The following is a 22,898-nucleotide window of genomic DNA, read 5'->3' as shown; positions in this document are numbered from 1 at the left end:
CATAGGCCGTTGGCATGACAGAGCACGCACCTCATTACAAGACAGGGAAGAAAGTGCTAAGTCCACAGATGAACCATAAAAACCAGAGAGAGGCTCAAAGAAGGATTCATGGAAGAAGAGGGAACAGAGCTGGACCCTGAAGGAAAGGTAGGGATGGTCCAGGTTAGAAAGGAGACAGACAGCTGAGTCTCCAAAACAGTGGAGCACTAGGGGAAGCCAGAGAAGCTGTTACAAATGGGGCGGCAGGGACGGAGCGCGGCCCTGGAGCCAGAATGGTGGTGTGTCTGCGGGGCCGGTAGGAAGGCAGACTCTTCCCTGTGCTCTTTACTTCAATTTGATTCAGTTCAGAAAGAATGAAAGGACCTAAAGTGGAAGCAGGAAGGCATGATTCTCTCAGTTTCACACTTCAGAGAGACGGCCTCCTCCACAGAAACAACTCTTGGGGTTACTGTCGGTCTCCGCCATCACGCTGGCTCCAGAACCTGCTCGGGAAGGAGGTATGCCCCCCCCCATACTGCTTCCCCTCAACCTGAAGGTGCTAGTAGCAACAGGTTAGGCTCTTAGGATAGTCTAGTCCTTCCTCTTCACCAACAAACCATCCCCCGTCCTTCTTTTGTGTGAACAACTATTTTACTCGGAAAGGACCTTCATTGCCGCAGGATTCATGCTACAACTGTCAACACAACTTGCAGCAACTGGAGATTTCACTGCCTTACTGGTCAGCTTCTACTGAGAAGAAATGGTTCAGAATGACGAATGGGTCAGAAGGGAAGCAAGACGGCCCCTTCAGCGAGGTATGGGAGAAGGATGTTGCAACTACTAAGACCACATAAAGGCTGACTGGCCAGGGGCAGAAAGACAGCAGAGAACGAGTCTCTGAAAGGAGTCCTAACTGCCGGCGGTGTCGACAAACAGTGTTTGAGACTGGAGGTCAGTTCCTTTCAGTCAATTTGTTAACTACAAAGGAGGACCCTTGCCCATTCCAAAGAGCATTAAGGTTAGATCTGGTTGGAGAAATGACAGGGTTACTCATTCATTTAAACACGGGCGTGTTCAGAGAAACAAAACAAGACTGAACATAATCAAGAGAAGATTTTCCCATCGTTAGGGTAGCCCTGTGTAAGTGTAAGTGAGCCGCCCCTAAATACTCGAGGAGTTGGTTCTAAGGAAAAAGTACGATGCATAAGCATCATTTTGATAGTCATTTGGGAACCTTCTAGCTTGGGCAAAGTGTTCTTTGGGCCAGGGTTTGAGGATGAATGAAAGGGCCTAGGCTTAAGGATGTTAACATCGCCATTAGAGTCTCTGGCAAGCCTTATGGGTACAGAGCTCCAGAGCAGCACTGAAGAAAAGGATTCATGTAAGTCCCCTACCAGTGCTGCCCTTGAGCAGCTCAGACTCTCAAAGTCACACACAAGCTTTCTCTTCCATGTCTTTTCAAAGAGGGCATATACATCTGCTCCTTTCTTCTCCACCCGCTCCTCCCACTCTGAATCCTATGACCTTCTTATCCTCACTCTGCACAGTTTTGTGGATAACAAAAGCAGACCCACAAATAACAGCTGAAGGTAAACGACCTGAAAAGGTGACAAACTCAGAAGGCTCTCAAGTGACTCTATTCCAAACCAGGGTTCCCTCCACAACTCAGAAAATGGATTTTGCAGAGCTATTTGTTCATTCAAGAAATGCACTGTGTGCCTATGATGTTCCAGGCACTGAGAATATAGTGGTGAAAAAAGCAAAGCTTTTACCCTCATGACACTTATTTTCTAGTGAGGAAGAAAGAAAATACTATGTTAAATACATAATATATTTTCATGTAGTAAAAATCAAAGTGCATGCAGAGAATCAAAACAGGGTAAGGAACAGAGATCTAAAGAGGTAGTGTTTTGGCAAAGGCCTACATAAGGTGAGAGAGCAGGCTATGTATGACCATCTGGGGATGAACATGTGGGCAGAAGGGAACACAAGCATGGAGGCCCTGAGTCAGAAGGAACAGCGCACCTGTTTAAGGAAGAGTAAGAAGGCAGTGCGGCTAAAGTGACCAATGGGGTGAGCGGCAGGTATGTGGGGAGGGAGAGGCAAGTGGGAGCCATATCTTGTACTTTACAAGCTCCCTTTCCCTCAGGTTACTCTGAAGCAAATTCCAGACATGACAGCACTCAGACTGGAGCAATCTGAATGTGTAAGTTATATGATCTTTGTATCCTAAAAGATCACTCTAGAATCTATGTGAAGAATGCAATGTGGGGAGGATGGAGAGTGAAAAAGGGCAGTGATGGGGGAAAGCAGGACGATTCTAGGGGAGTAAGTATATGACTGGACCAGGATGATGGGGGAGTGGTGGTGAAAAGTCCTCGGATTTGATGTATATTGGGGGCAGATCTGACGGGATTTGCTGATTAACTGGACATGGAATGTGGGAAGAAAAAGATACTGAACACTGATATTGAGACATGGTGAAACCATTTACTGAGAAGGTGAAGTCAAGTGCAGAAGCACACCAGAGAGGGAGGAGAGAACAAGAGTTACGTTCTGAACCAAAGCAGCTGTGAGAACAAACGTCGAGAACGTAAACAAGAAGGCCTTACTTCAAATGGGGCTAACTCTCACCACTTCCAGCTCTATCTGGGAGACCACAGACAAGTCACTTACTCTCATCCCATCTGCTAATTATGTAATAGGAGGATAGCAAAACCATCTCTCAGTCTTATTAGAATAAGGAAATGAGATTTCTGTGTGCACCTGATAAGTTGTGAAGTGCTAAATCAAGGTCAATCTTCTTGTTTCCTTCATTACTGCTGGTAAATGTTCATTCATTCATCTTAAAACATTTTTTTTTTTACTTATTTAAATGAATAAATGAATCTCAAGTTGGAATACAATTATGTTTTTAACAAATACCATTATAAAAAGACTTCATATCATTCAATCCTGTTTCACTTGTTTGGTGCTTTATACTTCTGAAGGGCACAGAGCATCATTTCCATTTTTTTTTTTTGCATTTCTCACATACTACATACTACATCCTATTCACATATATTATCTCACTTGGTCCTTAATACAGACAGAGTGGGCGCCACTGCCCCTAGATGACTGATGAGGAAACTGAGGGACAGAGAGTTCTACTGAAGGCCTGACATCTTGGTTTCACTGCCTTCCTCTCTTGGCCTTTATTTTTCTTTAAGGATTTATTTATTTATTTTGAGAGACAGCGAGAGAGAACATGAGCGGGGTCGAGGGAGAGAGAATCCCAAGCAGATTCTGTGCTGAGCATGGAGTCTCACACAGGGTTTAAACTCACAACCCTGAGATCATGACCTGAGTCAGACGCTTAAACAACTGAGCCACCCAGGCGCCCCTCTCAGCCTTTAAATAAAAATACTGTGATCCCGGTGTATAATCCATTTGGCATTACTGCTTGGTCATATCAAGAAAATTTCTGAAATAGAATGCTGAGCACTTTCATAATCATTAGTGAAAAAAACCGCAACTACCCTTGGATGCAGCACTTAACAGTTGGCAAAATACTCTTATATATTTTCCTCATTCCTCCAAACCTGTGATAAGCACATGATTGCTACCGGATGTAAGAGGCACTATCATGTGACAAAAGGATAGACCTACTTTATACACTGTCTATGTCAGTGTACAAATAAACCAAAAATGACCTTCCTCTGCAGTGTTTTGTATTTAGTAATACTCCTTGTCATTGTCTGATTCATTCATTCCTTCCTTCATTCAATCAATATTTAAGGGTCTGTTCCATACTAGGCAATGTGCTGGGTGCTTGGTATACATTGGTACCACAATACTCTGTTAAAAAGTGAAAGGAGTGGGGCGCCTGGGTGGCTCAGTGGGTTAAGCCGCTGCCTTCGGCTCAGGTCATGATCTCAGGGTCTTGGGATCGAGTCCCGCATCGGGCTCTCTGCTCAGCAGGGGGCCTGCTTCTCTCTCTCTCTCTCTCTCTCTCTCTGCCTGCCTCTCTGTCTACTTGTGATCTCTCTCTGTCAAATAAATAAATAAAATCTTAAAAAAAAAAGTGAAAGGAGTTACATTAAGATGAAAAGAACAAAAAACTTATTTATGATGGATATCTTACTTTTAATGAAATTATGGACATCCAAGTTGTTCTTTTTTCCCCATGTCAATTAAAAAATATATCCCAGTGGCCCTTTCTTGGCTTTTCTCAGGAACATTTATCAGCTTCAATTATTTGTACCCCTGGTAACTCCACTTCCAACTATACTGGAAATAAATTATATCAATAATAGTAGTTCAAAAGCCCCAGTTATTTGAAGTACAATGAGGGGGAGATTTCAGCCTGAAAGGTGTGAACTCCTAATATATTGCCTTACATCTCTAGACCCTCTTTCTGGGTAGCAAATTTTTAGCAGCAGATCTCAACATAGAGTGGAGAATGAGTACATTCCTCCAGTTGAGGAACACTGTTACTAGAGTATACTTATGTGACAGGAGTTTAAAGAGTCTTATAAGCAGTAATTTTGGGAATGCTGGAATAAACAAAGAGACAGGTCTCATTATCAGAAGCCTTCTCAAACTCTCCATTATACCACGGTACTTGTGAAAGCCCAAGAGGCGGGTCAGTCAACAGCATGTGCCACACTTACTGGACAATGGAACCCTAGTTTAGAAGGGTAACTCAACAATTCAAATAATTAGTGTTCAGTCTACTACAGTGCGGGAAGCCTCACAATGAGGGATTTCCATTTATAACCACACGGGACATGCATTTTTTTAAAGTAGGTTGCTGATTCTTCAAGCTTGCAGAGAGTTGAGTAGACAGAACAGATGTATGCCCCTGAAATGTGGAGGAGAAACCAATCGCTATGCGTAAACAAGGACTGTTTTTGGTTTTGACTTCCACTATAGCTCCAATAGCTAGCACTGCCTGGTTACTTGGTAAAATCTGTTAAATAAATCGATAAAGGGATGAAACTTCCAGAAAGGAAAGAAGGTTATGTTGATTTCAGTAAGACTGGCCACACTGTTTTTCTATCTTCAATGATTTCAATTTCCATATCCAGACTTCTAGACAGTGCTTAATTTATTTTCTTAGAACAAAAGACTGAGAATTATTCCAACAGCCTTTTGCATCATGACCCTGTATTAATCTAATAAAAGAAAGGTTACACTGCTCTTTGTTGATGAACAGCACATTAATGAGATCTCCTTGAAATAATCCCACCTCTATTATGTAGACAAAATTACATTTTCCAGCATAATTATTGTGTCAATCGAACTTCCAAATTTTGATATTAATTGTTTCACTTGCAAAGGCAACATCAGCTTACTAGAGTTTGTTAAACCTCTGGAAAATTGAGGGGAAACTCATAGTTTTAAGTAGTGATTATCAACCTATACTTCTCTTTTATTCTACCTTACACATATTTTCCTTCCAGCCAGAAGGACCAGGCAAATTTTATTTCCTATAATTGGTTTTAAGAGGGAAACCAATAGGTTTCTTTAAAATGTGTTTTTAAATTACACACCAACTTACATTTCTCAGTCCTTACTTGAGACTCTAGGATATAACCTCTTTGAGGACTTTGTTGAAAACTATTCCTGGGACGCCTGGGTGGCTCAGTCGGTTAAGCATCTGCCTTTGGGTTCAGGTCATGATCCCAGGGTCCTGGGATCGAGCCCCAGGTTGGGCTCTCTGCTCAGTGGGAAGCCTGCTTCTCCCTCTCCCTCTGCTTGCCACTCCCTCTGCTTGTGCTGTCAAATGAATAAATAGAATCTGTAAATTGTTTATATCTACTTAAGTCTGATTTTATTCTAGATTGGGATCATGACTTCCCTATAGAGTAATACAGGTTTTATCTTATAAACAGAAATCAATAGGACAATAGGATTCAGTACAGTGACTTATTAGCTCTGTGACCTTGAGCAAGGTACTAATATATCAAAGTCAGATATGAGAAAAATAAATACCTTCGTATTAGGCTGCTGTAAGGATTAAATGAGATGGATAATCCATGTGGAACGCTTAGCTTACTTTCTTTTTTTTTAAAGATTTATTTATTTGTCCGGTGAGAGAGAGAGAGAGTACAAGCAAGGGCAACAGCAGGCAGAGAGAGAAGCAGGCTCCTCACTGAGCAGGGAGCCCGACGTGGGACTCGATCCCAGGACCCTGGGATCATGACCTGACCTGAAGGGAGATGCTTAATTGACTGAGCCACCCAGGTGCCCCTAGCTTATGTCCAGTATTACAGTGTCTGAGGGCTTACAGACTATCAGCCACATCAAGGGCCTCAACAAGCGCTCCGTCTCTACGAGTAGTCCTTCTCACTCTCTAATAAGCCAGTCTCCCTCACTCCATCCACAGAAGCAGAAGCTCCAAACAGGCTTGCTTTCTCCCCAGCATGAACTCTTCCCACAGAGCTTAGACAGCATTTCTGGATTGCTCCTGGCTGGGTGACACCGTTTAGGGCAGTCATCCCTCTGACCCTCCTGCACTTTGGTGTAACATTCTTCTTTCCTCATCTGGTTCCTTTAAGAGTCTTGGTTGGCTGGGGACTTGACCCTTCCTTTCAGTTTATCAAAAATTCCCAACCAGAGGGGGTGAGTGCTGAATTCTAGGGGCCACGCTGGGCTGGAGCATCTGTGCCTGGCCTTTTCAACTATGCAGCTTGCCAGTAATTGCGAAGTTTTCCCTCCTGAAACAATTATCCCCCCATTTCTCTCCCTGCCCCCACCCCACCCCCCAGTTAATTATCAGTTCTGGAATTAAACATGCTCGCCTCTCCTGCCGTTGCCATGACAACAGTTGGCCTGCACCTGCCACTGGGTGAACAGTGGCTCTTTTAGAAAAGGCGATGGCAGCTACTGGTTCCACAAAAGCCAGGGAGTAAACTCATGTTTACCTGTCTGGGGAGAGAAGTTCTGGTTCGTTCTACCTCCGGCATTTTCCTGGCAAGCTCCATCTCAACTTCTGTCTCAGGCAAACTGTTTTTTGCCATTCAACAAAGAAAATGAAAAGAATTCCTGATAAAAATGCCACATCCCTGTTGGCTTGTCACTTACTCCTAGCCAAGATGTTAGAAGATACGAATCTTGTATCTCCTGAGAAAGGGCAGTATGGTGCAATGGTTGAAAGCACAGAATTTTAAGCCTGAGAGATCTGGGTTCTAATCCTGGTGAACTCACTTTCTGACTGTATGACCATGGCTTAATCATATAACCTCCTGTAATGTAAATTTCCTTATCTGTAAAAAGAAGAATAGAATCACTATAGCTCACGGAGTGGTTTTGAAGCTCTGAGGACTCCATGTAGGTCTAGTTCCTATAAGCAGGCAGCACCACCACATCCGAGCCGCCGTAAAGTCAGGGTAAAGCCAGCAGCATGGTCAGCTGTCAGCGGTCCCGGTCTGAGGGGCAGCCCCTGCGGTCTGCAGTGCCACAGCGTATGGTCCCATTGCTTCTAGACCAAAAAGTGCCGAGCAGCCAGGGACAGCTGAGAGATGTTTCTCTCCCGACCTTCACCACAACTCTCACAGCTCCTCCTTCTCTGGGCTGTGTTCCTCGTGCTCAATCTCACTTTCCTTTAAATAGAATTGGTGGAACCAGAGGGGAAGGAGACATGTACTCACCAAGGAAACAAAATGCTTTTCCGTTTTACAACCACACTGCAACCTACGGGGAGCAATTGGTAGTGGTGCTGGGGGTGTGGAGGATGAGGCATTTATATAAGAAAGTGCTTTTCTTCCCTGAAACCCGTGCCTGTGGATAAGAAAGTATTTCTCTTATGAATGTACAACCACTCATAGTTAGGTCCTAGGTCTAAACAAGCACAGGCACATACATGAATACTGGTCCTTGGCAAAGATCTCACCATGTAAGCTACCCAAGTTTTATCTCAGCCTTCAGCCATATCTCTTAATGTTTTGAAGCTACCTTCTGGAGTTCTAGTTTAAAGAAACCTACACTAGTTGACTCTAAAACTCACATCTTTAAAAGAGAAAACAAACAAACAAGCCAAAATACAGAAACACACCAGTTTCTGCTCCCAGCATCTGTTACAGATGCCTGCTATGGGTTTCTGGGGATAGAGGCGAAAGCAGTTCAGCCACATGGAGCTACAAAAAAAGGCAAGGACCCTTGGAAGCTGTTTGGAAAATGCAATTATTGACCTCTTGCCTGCCGCTCACTGGGAGGAAGTGAGAAGATGCTAGAGACCAGCAGGTTTCTCCTAAAATGACAAAGATACCGCTGACAACAATTTCACTGTGGCTGCCACAGTTGAGGCGGCATACGCAAGACATCAAATTTAATTATTCTTAAAACACAGACTGGAGTTTTAGGACTACCTAAAACTGATTCTGTTTAGGAATTTAGGACTTTAGCCAGTCCAGAATGGCTACGAAGACAAACAAAGAAGAGAACTCAGCTCCAGCCAGACTCTTCAGCACCAGATCTAATTCCGGGACAAATGTAACATTGATTTAATTCTTAAACTAGCTTTTAAAAAATACCTTCGGTCTTAAATCTATTTGGAAAATGTTGAGGCTTTAGGATTCCTTTTCTCTATTAATTTGGAAGGAACTAGATAACTACTTGCCAAACCTGATTTTAAATTCGAGGGAGGCAGGAGCTGTCAAAATAGGGGTATGAGATACAAATCAAACAAACAGTTTCCCTCTTCAGCTGCTTTAACTCAGTTGCTTGTTTTTCCATCTAAAAAAAGAAACCCCAAAGGAGAACACTTTCAATGCTTCACAGCATATTTGTCTGTTAAGTGTAACGGGATGTGCTATTTTGGTGGGGAAACTGAGGCACAAAGCAAGCAGACAATTCACCCACAACAAATCACAAGATGTGACTACAGCAAGAGGCCAATAAGATTGAGGATTCTGTCTGCTTCTTCTGAAGAAAGGACAAAGGGGTAGTACAAACCTTCTGGCACCTCAGCATAGCACGTGAGACCCTCCTCAAGGTGGACTCAACCATCTTTCAGTCTCCTCTCCTGCCACTGCACAGGCACGCAGGGGGCTCACCATTCCCCACACAGCACAGGCGTTCTTCCTCTGAGCTTTTAGGCATGCTGGTCCCTCTACCTGGGTGCCCTTCCTACTGCTTCCAACTGGAAAAGCCTCCTCCTCCCTGCTCTTCAGGGTCCACCACACCAGGACGTTGTACCCTACTCCACCTCCGAAGTACTCATTCCAGAGCACTCTCCCAATTAAGAGGCCACATGACTGAGTCAGAGACATGAGTCTGAACACGCATTCTACCACTTATTTGCTGTGCCACCTCCTGCATATATAACCTCTCTGCAACTCTAGGTAACGTATTAAGCACCTACTAGGGCTGGTAAGAGAAATAAATGAGATAATATATGCAAATATTCTGAGGAAAACCACAGCATGCAAAGTGATATTCAGGCCCCTTCTACTGGGCCTTCTCTTCTCCTTTCCTTTTTAGCATTACAGAGCCAAGAAGGCAGGCGGATGTTGGAGAACAGGCTGCTCCTAGCTAGCATCTCTAGTGTGAGACAGATGGACACAAACTAAAGGCACCTTGGCGGAATTTTCCAGCTGCAAACAGATTCTCTGGTTATACATCAAAATGCACAAAATAAAATAAAGTGACTATCACAGGTAAATTTCTGAAAAGCAATTACTTTAGCAAAGGACGCTTGCTTTTATTGTAGATAGGTGACCATGCATAACATAGTCTTATCCCTTGTCTAGATGAGAAGAGGATAAACAACTGACATCAGCAGGGGTAAACAAAGTCAGCCCAGGTTCTGAAACAGGGAAATGAGATCAGGAGATTCTGTATGCTGAAGGCCAACGTAGATGCTGGAATCCCACTTCTGTATAATAAACAGCCCCGACATCTCCGTTCCATGCCACAAGTATCAGAGCCCTGTTCTTTGGCTTCTAGCTAGGACTTCTGAAATGAAGACAATACAAAAACCAAACCAGGAATTTGCAATCAGAAAACAAAAGAAACCTAAGTGTATCATTGACTTAGTTCCTTTTATGTTTCCAAACTAAGTTGTCAAGAAGAGAACTGTTGTATCTAAGAACATATGGTTATTATTTGGTGGGGGGCAGGAGAATACCTAGCATACAGCCCCAAGAAAATTTTTAAAGAAACAAAATTGAGAAGATTTTTAAAAAATCTACTAAATTACAGAATCACAGGCAGATTCCTTCCACTCCATAAGTGATCTAAGACTATTCCTTCGTACAATGGTAGCCAAAAAAACTGGGTGGGGAGCAGGGGAAAGAAAGCCTAGTGTTCACAGAGAAATAAAAACAGCTTACAAAGAGGCAATGAGGTTGAATGACTAGCCCAAGGTCACACAGTCAGTCTCAGGCAGACCAGGAATAGAAGGTAGGTCTGTTGACTCTCCTTGAGCTCCTACTCCTTCAGAACTCAGGGCCTGTTTGATCACAGACTCAGCATGGGTCAGATTCACACTGATCTCAGCAGGAGCTTTCTGCCTGAATAAAAGCCAGCTCTGAAGATAAAAAAAATTCTACAGAAGTCCCAAATATGGTTGTTACTATTAAAAAGCCATCTTCCTCTAAGTTTAAAAAAAAAAAAAAAAAGGCACAGAAAATCTCAATAGCAAATCAAGATTTAATATTGATCTTGCTCCTTCTTCCTCTGAGCACAAGAGTTTCAGGGTCCTTCCCTCTCTAACTTCCTCCCACTACAAAACAGCTTTGAGGCAGCAGATCCTACACCACCCCCTCTCTTGGAATATGTATTATTTCTCAGCAGGCTCCGGCAGGAGTTGAGGAGCCAATCTGTGAGGGAGTGAACGCAAGATCTCCCATAATAGCACCGAGAAGACAGAAAATTGCTCCCAAAAGTGTAAATTGCCTTTTTTTTTTTTTTTTTTTTTGCTTGAAAAATAAAAATCACTCTGGGCTTCAAAGACACGCTCTTAAAAGATGACTCCATGGTGGTTAATATCCATGTTCTACACATGAGGATTTCTGTTCATCCATGCCCTCCAAGAATCCCTACTGTCTATGTAACTGTAGCATGGATTTGAAGAGTAAACCACCAAACACAGGGGCAACAGTCAGGGAATTCTGCGGGGTCAAAGGAAGGCTTGGCTGTCCACTCCCCAGGGAGTCTGAAAGTACTCCTTTTGCCGCTGACCCTGAAACGGCACTGTGTGATGGTGAGATGAAGAACTAACCCTTTATAGTGACAGAGGCTAAGGAGAGGAGCTGTACCTTGCAGAAAACAGAGGCCCTAGCAATTCAATGTCAAAGCAAATAAGACCTCCCACCAGGTTAGAGGAATAAAAGCAAAGCGATTCTCTGAGGAGTTATGTGTGAATCCTCCTGGCTTTCCTTCCTGATTGCGGAGAGAAATGCGCCAGCGGATGTGGGCAGGTAAAGGCAGATAGTCCAAACGGTGGTGGAGAGCATGAACCCTGAAGCCAGAGGAAATTCAACTCCTAGCTCTGCTACTTACTGGCTCTGGGATCTAGGGCAAGTTCATCTTTCTGAGCTTTAATTTCCTCATTTTACAAGTGGGATAAGGACTATATCATAAGCTTTACATGAGGATTAAATGAGAAGAGATATAAAACACCGTACACAGTAAGCCTTCAATAAATGATAGCTCCAATTATTGTTATTAATTAGCAGGGCAACTACACAATAAAATTCAGGGACAGGAAGAGACACGACGAACAGCACAATACTGGGATGCTTCAGTCAAATGGCTGGGGAGTCAGAACCAAGTGGAGGAAAGAAGGCAGGGAGGCTGGCAGGAAGGGAGGACACAAGTTCTGCTACAGAGAAGTACGCATCCATAGCACAGGGATTTACTTCCCGGTGTTCCTTCCTTCCTTCCTGTGCAGTGGCTGGAACCCAGGCTCCCTGGGCTTCCAGACAGATGGAGGACAAGCGGCTGAATGGAAAGAATGCCAGCAAGGAGACATGGGTGTAATAATCCGCAAGCCCCGGACGCAGGGTCCCGATTCACTCCCCCATGCCCTGCGCGGGCACACCCACACTTCCCTTCTATCTCCCTTACACGTCAAACTCTCATTCAGTACTGTCAGCAATACAGAAGCCTCTGGGACAAAACTCTGTTTGGCTTACTGAAATGGTAAAACACAGAACATCAATGAGAGAATTTCAGATCAAAGGCAATCTGCCCTGAAGTGTTAATTGGAATTAACTGAGCCAAACGGCAGTTCAACACAAACCAAATGGAACCAACAAATATAAAGTTAAAGTTCAGAAAGAAAATTTGACTCCATTTTCTTCTTTCTGTCAAATTAGAACATGCTCTTTATTGTACCAAAGGGCTCATTATACCAAAAAAGGGGCCATTCATTGTACCAAAAGAGGGTTCTATCAGTGCCCAGTCCAACAGATTCCCTGCTGACATCCATGATAGCCTAGCTCGAAGGAGACAGCTTGACATCTTGGTTGCTAGTAAAGAAACTATGCTTCACGACTGCCTTGTCAAAATGACATGAAGGTATCTGCAATTAAACTCTAAAACCAGCATCTTACACTAAATAGTATCTTTAAAGCAAGCTAATCTCTTCATAAGGTCCCTGTATTCTTCTACTCAATGTGACTCTGACATGTAACCATGAAGACAAATGGCTGTGTTCATCCCAGTCAGGTTCCTCCAAGCCACATAACATCTGCTAAGATGTCTGCATTACATTGGTCTTGTCTGAATGCGCTTTCTGGGGAAGAAGAAGGTCTAGGGCTCTGCTGGGCCTGGATTTGAAGGAGCTAGAACTAGTTTAGAGAGTAGGAAGAGAGAGTGCCAAGGAGATAATTTAGAGTCTGTCGAAACCAAAGGTCTGTGCAAAATGGTAAAAACCTGGTCAAGAACTAGAAAAGATGTGGATTTAGGCTCCCATCATCACTACTTTAACTAGTCTCCCACACTCTGGTGTTGATCTACTTCCAATTAAGGCAGGCAGGGGAGACTTCTAAAATGCAAATTTACTCCAGTTAAGGCAGGGGAGACTTCTAAAGTGCAGATCTACTCCAGTTAATTCCAGTTTACAATGCTTTCATGCTTTCCCATTGCCTCAAGACAGAGCTCAAACACCTTAGAAGGCCTATAAGTCCCTAAAGGTTCTAGATTGTTTTCTTCCTCAACTCTCGTCTAGAGCTTTTGCACAAGTTGTTCTCTACCCAGAACAACACTACCCCTGCTCTGCTTTGCCTGCCTTCTCATCTTTCAGATCCCTGTTTATATATGACCTTTTTTGGTAAGCCTTCCCTTATCCTCCAAGACTGACTTGGGAGCCTTCCTAAAGCAACCTAAACTTCCCTTAGTCACAGCACCTGTCCCACAGCATAAGGTCCTGGTGATATGCTTGTTTCTCCCACAGGGATAGGAACAATGTCTGTCTTAGTTATTACTATATACCCAGTGAATAACACAGTGCCTGATGCATAGTAGGTCATAAGAAAAGAAAGGGAGGGAGTGGAAGGAAGAAGAGAGGGAGGAAAGAAATGAACTGCAACTCAGAGGGAGCCTGTTCTGAGAATGGCTGGAAGGTGAGTTTGGAGAAATTTCCTGAGGCTTTGCGGTTCTAATGCAGGGTGCCTGTGGCTTTAGCCACAGTAGACAGGAGATAGATCTAGGCTGAGAACCACAGTTCCCAAGGGAGAGAAGCACCAGGAGATGCAGATGTGGGATAATGTCTGGCACTAAGAAACCGGCAGAGGATGTGGGGACGGAGAACAAAACAGAAGAAACTTTGTTGGTTTATAAATAAAACCAAAGGAGTACTGAATTTTGGTTCCAGTAAGGTAACTTTGGACAATTCATGTACCTTCTTTCAATGAGAAATTTGAACTAGATAAGTGATTTTCAAACTGAGTTCTCTGGAACCCTAGGTTTCTGCAGAACACCATTCTGCAGAATTTATTGAATAAATTCAATAAAATTTACTGTATTGAAGAGAGAAGGTTCACCAATGTATCTGGCCCCAAACTATAGCCAGAGAAAAACTTTGCATATTGGAGTTCTACTTAAAGCTCGTTTGAAAAAAAAAAAAAAAAAAGGTGGGGGGGGGCACATCTGTTAAAACTAAAGCTTGAATAGCAGCAGCCTAAATGAACTCTCCGACACCTTCCAACCAGAACAGTCTTTGACCCTGTATGACACAGGACCCACCTGGATGTTTTATTCTACTCTGTACTTGTACAAATATCCCTGGGCTGTGTGGATGGCAAAGCTGCAGCATGTTCTAGAGCCTGTTCTCACTGAGCAGCGTGACAGCAAAGGTAAGGAAACCAAACTCTAGGGTTACTGCAAGGCTGAGGCAATAATGAAACACACTTCCAAATTTCGTGTGGTGATACAGAAGCAGAAGGGAGCATCTTTTTTTTTTTTCCCCTAAACTAAGTTAGGAAATGTAATACCAATGACCTAGGATTCACTGTATCAGTGTCTCCAGCCAGTCACAAAGTTGTTATACTCAGAAACAAAGAGTATTGGATCTAAAGCCCATTAAAAAAAGCAATCCAATTCTAATCAAGAAAGAACAATGCAAAAGTTTATCTAGGCAGTCCACCTGATAGCCTAATTACCATTCAAATATAGTGCCTACTCTTCCTAACAAGGTATTCTGAAGTTACTGTCATTACACACTTTACAGTCCACCTTTATCTGAAGGTTACAGGCAGGAAATGGCACAGATGGGGAGGGAGATGGGAATCTTAGAAAATAAGATTTTCACAGCCCTGGCTCAAGATGCTGATCCCTTTTCTGTGCTGTTCTTTGGTTGTCCATATTTCATGGGGCATTAAAAGGTCACAAACGTCACTCTACTTCAATTCTGAGAACAGACTAGCAGCAATAATGTGATCTTACCTGGGTCCTTCCTCGTCACCCTGAAAGAAGCAGAAAGAAACAGAATTAGAAATCAACAGTGGTGCAGACAGTTTTAGATTTCTTTCTTTTCCCTCTCCTCTCACAACCTGAAAGCAAAGCTTGTGCATTTACTTTAACAGAGACAAGCCAGCAGGTGTCCAAGGGCTAAGACAAGGGCTAATATAATCATGTGCTGGAAATGCCCAGCAGAGATCAACTGATAATTTGCCCTTGCAAGCAGATAAGTGAATGCACAGGTAGGAGGCCTAAATAATAGACTTGCCTTTTTATTTGTGTGGCTGGCGGTATTTAGTTCTGAGCAAACGGAGAGCCCAAAATAGCTGTAGGTCTTAGGCAAAAGCTGACCAGCTCCAAAAGCATCAAGCTGTTTCCTTCAAAGACTCATTTCTGCCTTGGTCTAGCATTTTTCTCTCCAAACATGAACACAGCAACTCAAATATAGGGCACACTGTGGTAAAAAAAGGGCACGGAACTGGGACTCAGAAAATTGGGATTCTAGTCCAAGCTCTATTATTTATTAGCTATGTGCCCTTGGGCAAGTTAATTAATTAATCTGAACCTTGGTCTTCTCCTTTAGAAAAGGAGAGCTCTGGCATTTGATGATCTCCAACATCCTTCTGCCCAACACTGGTTTTTCACTTTTTCTCATTCACCGTCTGCAAAAACAATGTGTGTGGGCTATCTGTGCAGGTACTGCGTGCTCTGAACCTAACTTCACCAGTGACCAAACCAGAGTCCTTTCACTCCCTTCTTATGATCACACACAATTTTTCAAAGGATTCTGAAGCCCTTTCCAAGGGACCCCACTCCTTCATTTGGTGATGGGGTATTTTACATCCTTTCTTTTTAGCCTTTCAGGGTTGGACTCAGTAGAGAATGTAACTCCTAGTTGTTGATAATTCCCCAGGACACTTAATCGATTTGATTGTTCTTATGGGGATAAAGAATGAACTCCAGAGTCAGACACTCTAGGTTCAAATCTTGACTCCATCAACTCACTTGCTGTGTTATCCTGGTCATGTTTTTTTGCCTCGATTAACTTTCTACTTTGTAAAATGGGGGTAATAACAGCCCCTGTATCATAGGATGAAAGGAGGATTAAACGAATTAATACATACAAACATCTAGCACAGTGCCTAAGACACAGGATGCACTTAATAGAGCTTAGTTTCGCTATCTGTAACAATTCAGTATCATAAGCTACTATAGGTGAACAGTAAGGGTAAAGGATAAGACCTAATCTAGGAACTCCCATTCAGGAGCAGGAGAAACACAGAGATAAAAAATGACTTATGTTAAGGGCTCTACCAAAGACATAAACAGAATGTTTGAAAGTCAGAAGGAAATTGATAAACACAGTTGCTTCTGGAGAAGGAGGAAGAGAGCACTTCACAGAGAAGGTGATACTTATATTGGAACCTGAGGGATAAGCAGGTCCCTGGATGGCAACAGAGGATGAGTGGGAAGGGCACTGGACTAGCAAGAGCAAATGCACAGCAATTAAAAAAAAAAGGTATGTTAAAGGAATTTTGAGTTTGATGATACTAGAGAACGGGGATGTGTCTGTGTGTCTCGGATAGGGGTTGTGGCAGAGACGGCAGTGCTGTGGGTTGGAGGGCTGGTAGTGCAGTTGAGGTAAAGGGAGATTGCCAGGCCCCAAGCCTATAAGGACAGCTATAGCCAGAAAGGTGATTTAAGTCAGATTATACACTGGACGTTGGATTAGGAGAGCATTTGCTAGACCGGTCAGGATTTGCAGTACTGGTCAGGGTGCTAATCATCCACACTCTAATGAGAGAGAAGCGGGGCGGGTAGTGGAAGGAGGGTAGAGGGATGCTGAGAGCTTTCTTTGCATTTTGATCGAGTGGATGTCTTATGGGAACTATAATCTAGCAAGAAAAAATTCATATAATTTAAATTTAATATGACTTACGTAACTATCAGTGACTTAATTAAACCTCAACACAAGTTTTCAATTATCTTTGGGTACTCAAACATAATTGTCTAGGAGAATCTTATGGAAAAAAGTACCTAAACTTTCTCCTGTGCTTTAGAGTCCTCACAACTGTGTGTCTTGGTACAGGGGTTAAGAGATGATCTCTCTGACATACCGAAACATGGCTTCATATTTACGTTCATCAATTCCAACGGTAAAGCTTTTGACATTTGCCTTAACTTTTCGAAGGTTCAGTTTCCTGATCTCCACATGGAGATCCTAATTCCTACCTTACAGGGTGGCAATATGGATTAAAATAAATGAGAAAATATGTAAAACACTAAGCAAATGTCTGGTATACTGTAAGTGTTCAACAAATGGTGCTCATTATTGTATTTTCCCCTGAATTAATTACTAACATCTCTAGGGAGAGTGAGGAAGGACAGAGAAGATGGGATACAAGACTGCTTCAAATGCATCCATTTCTGCAGCTTCCAGATATGTGGCTGTTCAGAAGCAATAAGACTACCACAAAGCATGGGGGAAGACTAGGGTGAGAGTTTCACTGGTGAAGGAATGAATAAACAAATGAAAGAAAACACACACACAGACACACACACAGACACACACGGCAATTCTGAATAGGTCATCAGACACTCAGAAGATTGCTCTTCCTTGTAAAAGATGTGCATGCTATTCCCTCCTACTCTGAAAGCCTACATAACTCCTATCCATTCTTTTTTTTTTTAAGATTTTTGTTTATTTATTTGACAGAAAGAGAAGGAGCATAAGTGGGCAGAGCAACAGGCAGATAAAGAGGGAGAAACAGGCTCTCCACTGAGGAGAGAGCCCGACGTGGGACTCGATCCCAGGACCCTAGGATCATGACCGAAGCTGAAGGCACTCTCAACCAACTGAGACACCCAGGCACCCCCACCACCACCCTTTTTTTTTTTTTTTTTAAGATTTTTATTTATTTATTTGATTCCTATCTATTCTTGAAGATCAAGCCTCACTTGGAAATTTTTTCTCACTGACAGACTGTTTTGAGTGTAGTGGAGTAATCAATCCTACTCTGTCCTCCACAATCATACTACTGGGTTGGTACTTAGAGCAGAAAACCAAGTGACGGCACCATACAGTGTCTCCCTCTTCGGATTTCAATCCCTTGAGAAAAGAAACTGTGTAACATTAATCTCTTTATTCACTGCACCTTACACAGCACAAGGCCCATAATTAATAATTATTCAAAAATGGAAAGGAGGGAAGGCAAGATATAAGTAGGACTTAAGATTAATTTCTACCCCCCCATTACAAGTGGATCTTGGTTTCAGAGAATATTAAAACTGAAAGTTTGCTAAACACCAGCTTCTATTTGCTGAACACCGGTTTCTATTTAAATGACTTCTCAGGTTAAGCAATGTTCCCAAATCCCTCGATCAATTATCCTCAATGCTCTTGGCTGGCAGGCTACATTCTAGTACCTTGCCACCTTGTTGCTACTTCCACCAGTGGAAATGTCTGTTCACCCACAACCAAATAATTTTGCTCCTAAGGCTGTTTAAATCAGTTGAGTTTGTAATTATTACAACACATTTTACTAAATAACAAAAAAGTGAATGCAAGAGGGAACCACTGGTTCCATCCAAACTAAGCTGAATGCTTCCAAAGCATTCAATAAAGATGAGTTACTTAAAAACTGCTGTCAACTTTGATGCAGGTGAGACACATGCAAAATATTAGAAAAAATAAAGTATGAAAGTCTAGGATTCCACATTCAGCTTGCTTCGAATGTTATCCTGAAACTGGACCTTATAAACAGTGCAGTAGGGATGTGGTTTATGTCAGAAAAATAACATTCCACTCCAAGCAGCAAACCCATACTCTCAAAGGCCGTGAGTCGAAAATCAAAGAAATATACAAATGTGTATCTCAAGTTTAAAATATATGTTTAGGGTATGCACATATCATTCTTTAAAGACATTTATTTATTTATTTATTTGACGGAGAGAGACAGCAAGAGAGGGAATATAAGCAGGGAGAGTTGGAGAAGCAGCGGGCTCTCTGCTGGCAAGGAGCCCGATACAGGGCTCAATCCCAGAACCCTGGGATCATGACCTGAGTTGAAGGCAGACACTTAAAAACTGAGCCACCCAGACATCCCTGCATGTATCATTTTTAATGATTTGCTCATTTGAACTTTTCCTAAAAATTATCTCACGTTGTTCAGTACTTTTCTCTCAAAACTAGACAAAAGATGGAAGTATCATGACATGCAAATAAAAATAAAGACACCATTTTTTAATACTGACTTTGGCAAAGAAGTTATAAAATTCAGGCAAAAAAATGAGAGACTGTCAAAACTGGTGATGAAAATGTACACTGATGTAACCGTTCTGTGGACAGTTTACAAATATGTACAAAAGACTAAGAAACATCCATACTTTTCACTTAGTAATTACATATGATTTATAAACAAAGGCATGAACTATAATGTAATAAATGGCATAAGGAAGTTGGAAATAACTTAAAATAACATAAAAGTTAAGTTTGCACCATTGATTCGGGATTCATACATTATGTTTCTGGACAATTTCTGGTAATATGAAGAAAATTTAAAATATAATGTTAAGAAAAAAATAGCATGAGGGGATGAAGATATTAACTAAGCTTACTGTGATAATCATTTTGCAGTGTATGTGTATATCAAAATCATCACACTGTATACCTTGAACTTACATATATGCCTATTTTATCTCAAAAAAAGTTGGGAAAAGAACAAAACACATAGACTAAAAAGAAAAAAGAAGAAAAAAATACCTGAATCAATTTAGTGTGTTTGCTTTCTGCTCTGTCTATAAGTTTTTAACATTCCAAAACAAGTAAGAAGGAAATAACTTTAGTTATTTGAAGAGGAAATAGACCATATCTCATTAGGCCTGTGGGAATGGTATTGAAACTCCTCTTCTACGCTATATTCTCTAAGAGGACCCAAAAAGATTTATTAAAAACACATTTTTAGAAAGAAATGTGACCAGGAAACCTTGTAATCTCTGGACTTCTTCAACCAGAAGCTCTGTGATTCTACTTAGCGTAATCAAATTCATCTGTACCAAAGATTTCTTAAAATAAACACATGTTAATGAACTGGTTTTAAAATGATTTTCATAAATCAAAGGCAAATAGCACTTCAGCAGGTGGACTATTTACAATTTTTGTTTTTAACAGCTTTACTGAGGTAAAATTTATAATACCATAAAATTACCTATTTTCAGTGTATATTCAGTGATTTTAAATTTATAGTTATGCAACTATTATCACAAACTTGCTTAAAAACTATATACATATACAGATATAAAATTATGATTATACTTTCCTTTATTTCCTTAGCAGCATATGCTTGATTAAAATCATCACTGTCTTACAGTGTTTATAGCATATGTAGATTTTCTACTTAACAACTGTAACATAAAAGGGAATAAAAAGAGTGTTAATTGGTCTATATAGTTTCAAGGTATCTACAATTTTTTAAAGATTTTATTTATTTATTTGAGAGACAGAGAGCAAGCGAGAGAGAGCACAAGTAGGGTGAAGGGAAAAGCAGACTCCCCACTGAGCAGGGAGCCCGACATGAGACTCGACCCCTGAAGGCAGATGCTTAACCAACTGAGTCACCCAGGTGCCCCTCAAGGTATCTACATTTTATGTGAAGTGGTACTGTATTAATTTTTAGTAGGCAGAAAACTTAAGGACTTATATGTATATTGTATATGTTACATATATTACAATACATATGTTACAATCCACATAGAAACTGTTACGAATTAAGAACAAAGTAATAGAGCTAAGAGGCCAAAAATATATTAAAATGGAATTCAAATAACTTTCAAAAGTCTAAAAGAAGGCAGGAAAAGACAAGAGGAACAGAAATAGGAGGACAAGCAGAAACAAATCATAAAATGGCGGACTTGAATTTAACCATATTAATAACATTAAATGTGAATGAACTGCACACTTCAATTAAAAGGCAGAGATTATCAGAATGGATAAAAAATTATAAGAACCCAGCCATACATTGCCTAAGAGACACACACTTTAACAATAGATAGATCAAAAACAAATTGATGGGGACATACCATGAGAACAGCAAGCATAAGACTGGATTGGCTCTACTAATGTTAGATAAAATAGACATGAAGACCAACAGTATTATCAGAGAAAAAGAGGGACTTTCATAATGATTAAAGAGTCAGTTCATCAGAAAGATATAACAATCATAAGTATGTATTTGCTTAAAGAGACTTTCAAGACACCTGAAGTTGATAGAATTAAATGGAGAGATAAGTAATTCCTTAAACATCCTTGGAAATTTAACACCTCTCAGCACTTGACAGAACTATACACAAAATTCAGTAAAAATGTAAGTTATTTGAATACCTAATTGATATTTAACAGAACACTATACCCCAAACTATAAAATAGGTGCACATACGCGTTTACCAAGATAGAATATATGCTGGGCCATAAAACAAATCTCAATAAATGTTAAAAGCTTGAAACCATTCAAAACATGTTCTCTGATCACAATGGAAAAAATTAAAAATGAGCAATAGTACGACATGTAAGAAAATCCCTAGTACTTAGAAACTAAACAAGACACAAATAATCAATGAGCAGAGAAAAAAATCTCAAAGTAAATGAATAATATTTCAAACTGAATGATAGTGAAAATAAAACATTGCCAAAGTTTAGATTCAACTAAAGCAGTGTTTAGAGAGAAAAGTATAGTTTTGACAGCTGACATAAAAAAGTAGTAAAAGCAAACATCTACAAAGCTAGAAAAAAGAACAAGTAAACTCAAAATAAGCAGAAAAAAGGAAGAGCACATTTAAACAAAATGGAAAAGAATAAAATTAGCAAATCAAAAAGTTCTTTAACACTAACAAAATTAAAATGGTAATTAGACTGTCAAGGATAAAAAGGAGAAAGTCACAAATTATCAATATCAGAAACGAAAGACAGGTTATCATTCTAGATGCTACAGTTAAAAAAAATCAAAGAAAACAGTATGAACAACTTTACACTAAAAAGTATAACTTAAATGAAACCAACAAATTCTTTGAAAATTACAATACAATTTAAACAAATAACACAACTTAAATACAACACAAATTAAAATTTAAATAAACATGAGATCAAACAAAACCTGAATAGCTCTATATTAAAGAAATTAAACTGGTTATCAAAAACTTTCACATAAACTCCAGGACAGATGATTTTGCTGCAAATATTCCCAAATATTTAAGGGAGAAATAACACAAATTGTACATAAACTTCCAGAAAATAGGTGAGGAAGGAATACTTCTCAGCTTGTTTTCTGAAGCTAGCAAACCCTAATACCAAAGCCTGACAATGATGTTATAAAAATATAAAACTACAGGGATGCCTGGGTAGCTCAGTGGGTTAAGCCCCTGCCTTCAGCTTACGTCATGATCTCGGGGCCCTGGGATGGAGCCTGGCATCAGGCTCTCTGCTCAGCAGTGAGCCTGCTTCACCTTCTATCTTTGCCTGCCTCTCTGTCTGCCTATTTGTTATCTCCCTCTCTCTGTGTCAAATAAAAAAATAAATAAAATCTCAGGGAAAAAAACCCAAACAAACAAAACCTACAGATGACTATCCCTCATTGAACACAGACCTAAAAATCTTTTTAAAAAATTAGTGAATTGAGGGGCACTTGCGTGGCTCAGTTCGTTAAACACCTACCTTCGACTCAGGTCACCATCCCAGGGTGCTGGAATGGAGTGGGTTCCCTGCTTAGCAGGGAGTCTGCTTTTCCCTCTCCCCTCCCCCACCCCACCTGCACTCTGTCTCTTTGCTCTCTCTCAAATAAAATCTTAAAAAAATAAAATAAAATAAAATAAAAAATTAATGAATTGAGGGGCGCCTGGGTGGCTCAGTGGGTTAAAGCCTCTGCCTCAGCTCAGGTCATGGTCTCAGGGTACTGGGATCGAGCCCTGCATCGGGCTCTCTGCTCAACGGGGAGCCTGCTTCCTCCTCTCTCTCTCTCTGCCTACTTGTGATCTTTGTC

At 41.1% G+C, this 22,898-nt stretch overlaps 1 protein-coding gene across 3 annotated transcripts in view; it reads right to left on the bottom strand.

Moving 5' to 3' along the window:
• Positions 1-22,898, bottom strand: part of TRIM44 (tripartite motif containing 44) — a 105,703-nt gene that overhangs the window by 31,779 nt on the left and 51,026 nt on the right. For all 3 annotated transcript variants that reach the window (XM_032841041.1, XM_032841040.1, XM_032841044.1), the window contains one exon: positions 14,854-14,873. In XM_032841041.1, coding sequence (XP_032696932.1) covers positions 14,854-14,873 — 20 coding nt within the window. The remainder of the gene's footprint in view (positions 1-14,853; positions 14,874-22,898) is intronic.

Source organism: Lontra canadensis, unplaced genomic scaffold (assembly GCF_010015895.1).
Source record: "Lontra canadensis isolate GAN:19392208 unplaced genomic scaffold, GSC_riverotter_1.0 scaffold118, whole genome shotgun sequence".
NCBI classification, from domain to species: domain Eukaryota; kingdom Metazoa; phylum Chordata; class Mammalia; order Carnivora; family Mustelidae; genus Lontra; species Lontra canadensis.
This window is presented reverse-complemented; position numbering and strand designations above follow the sequence as displayed.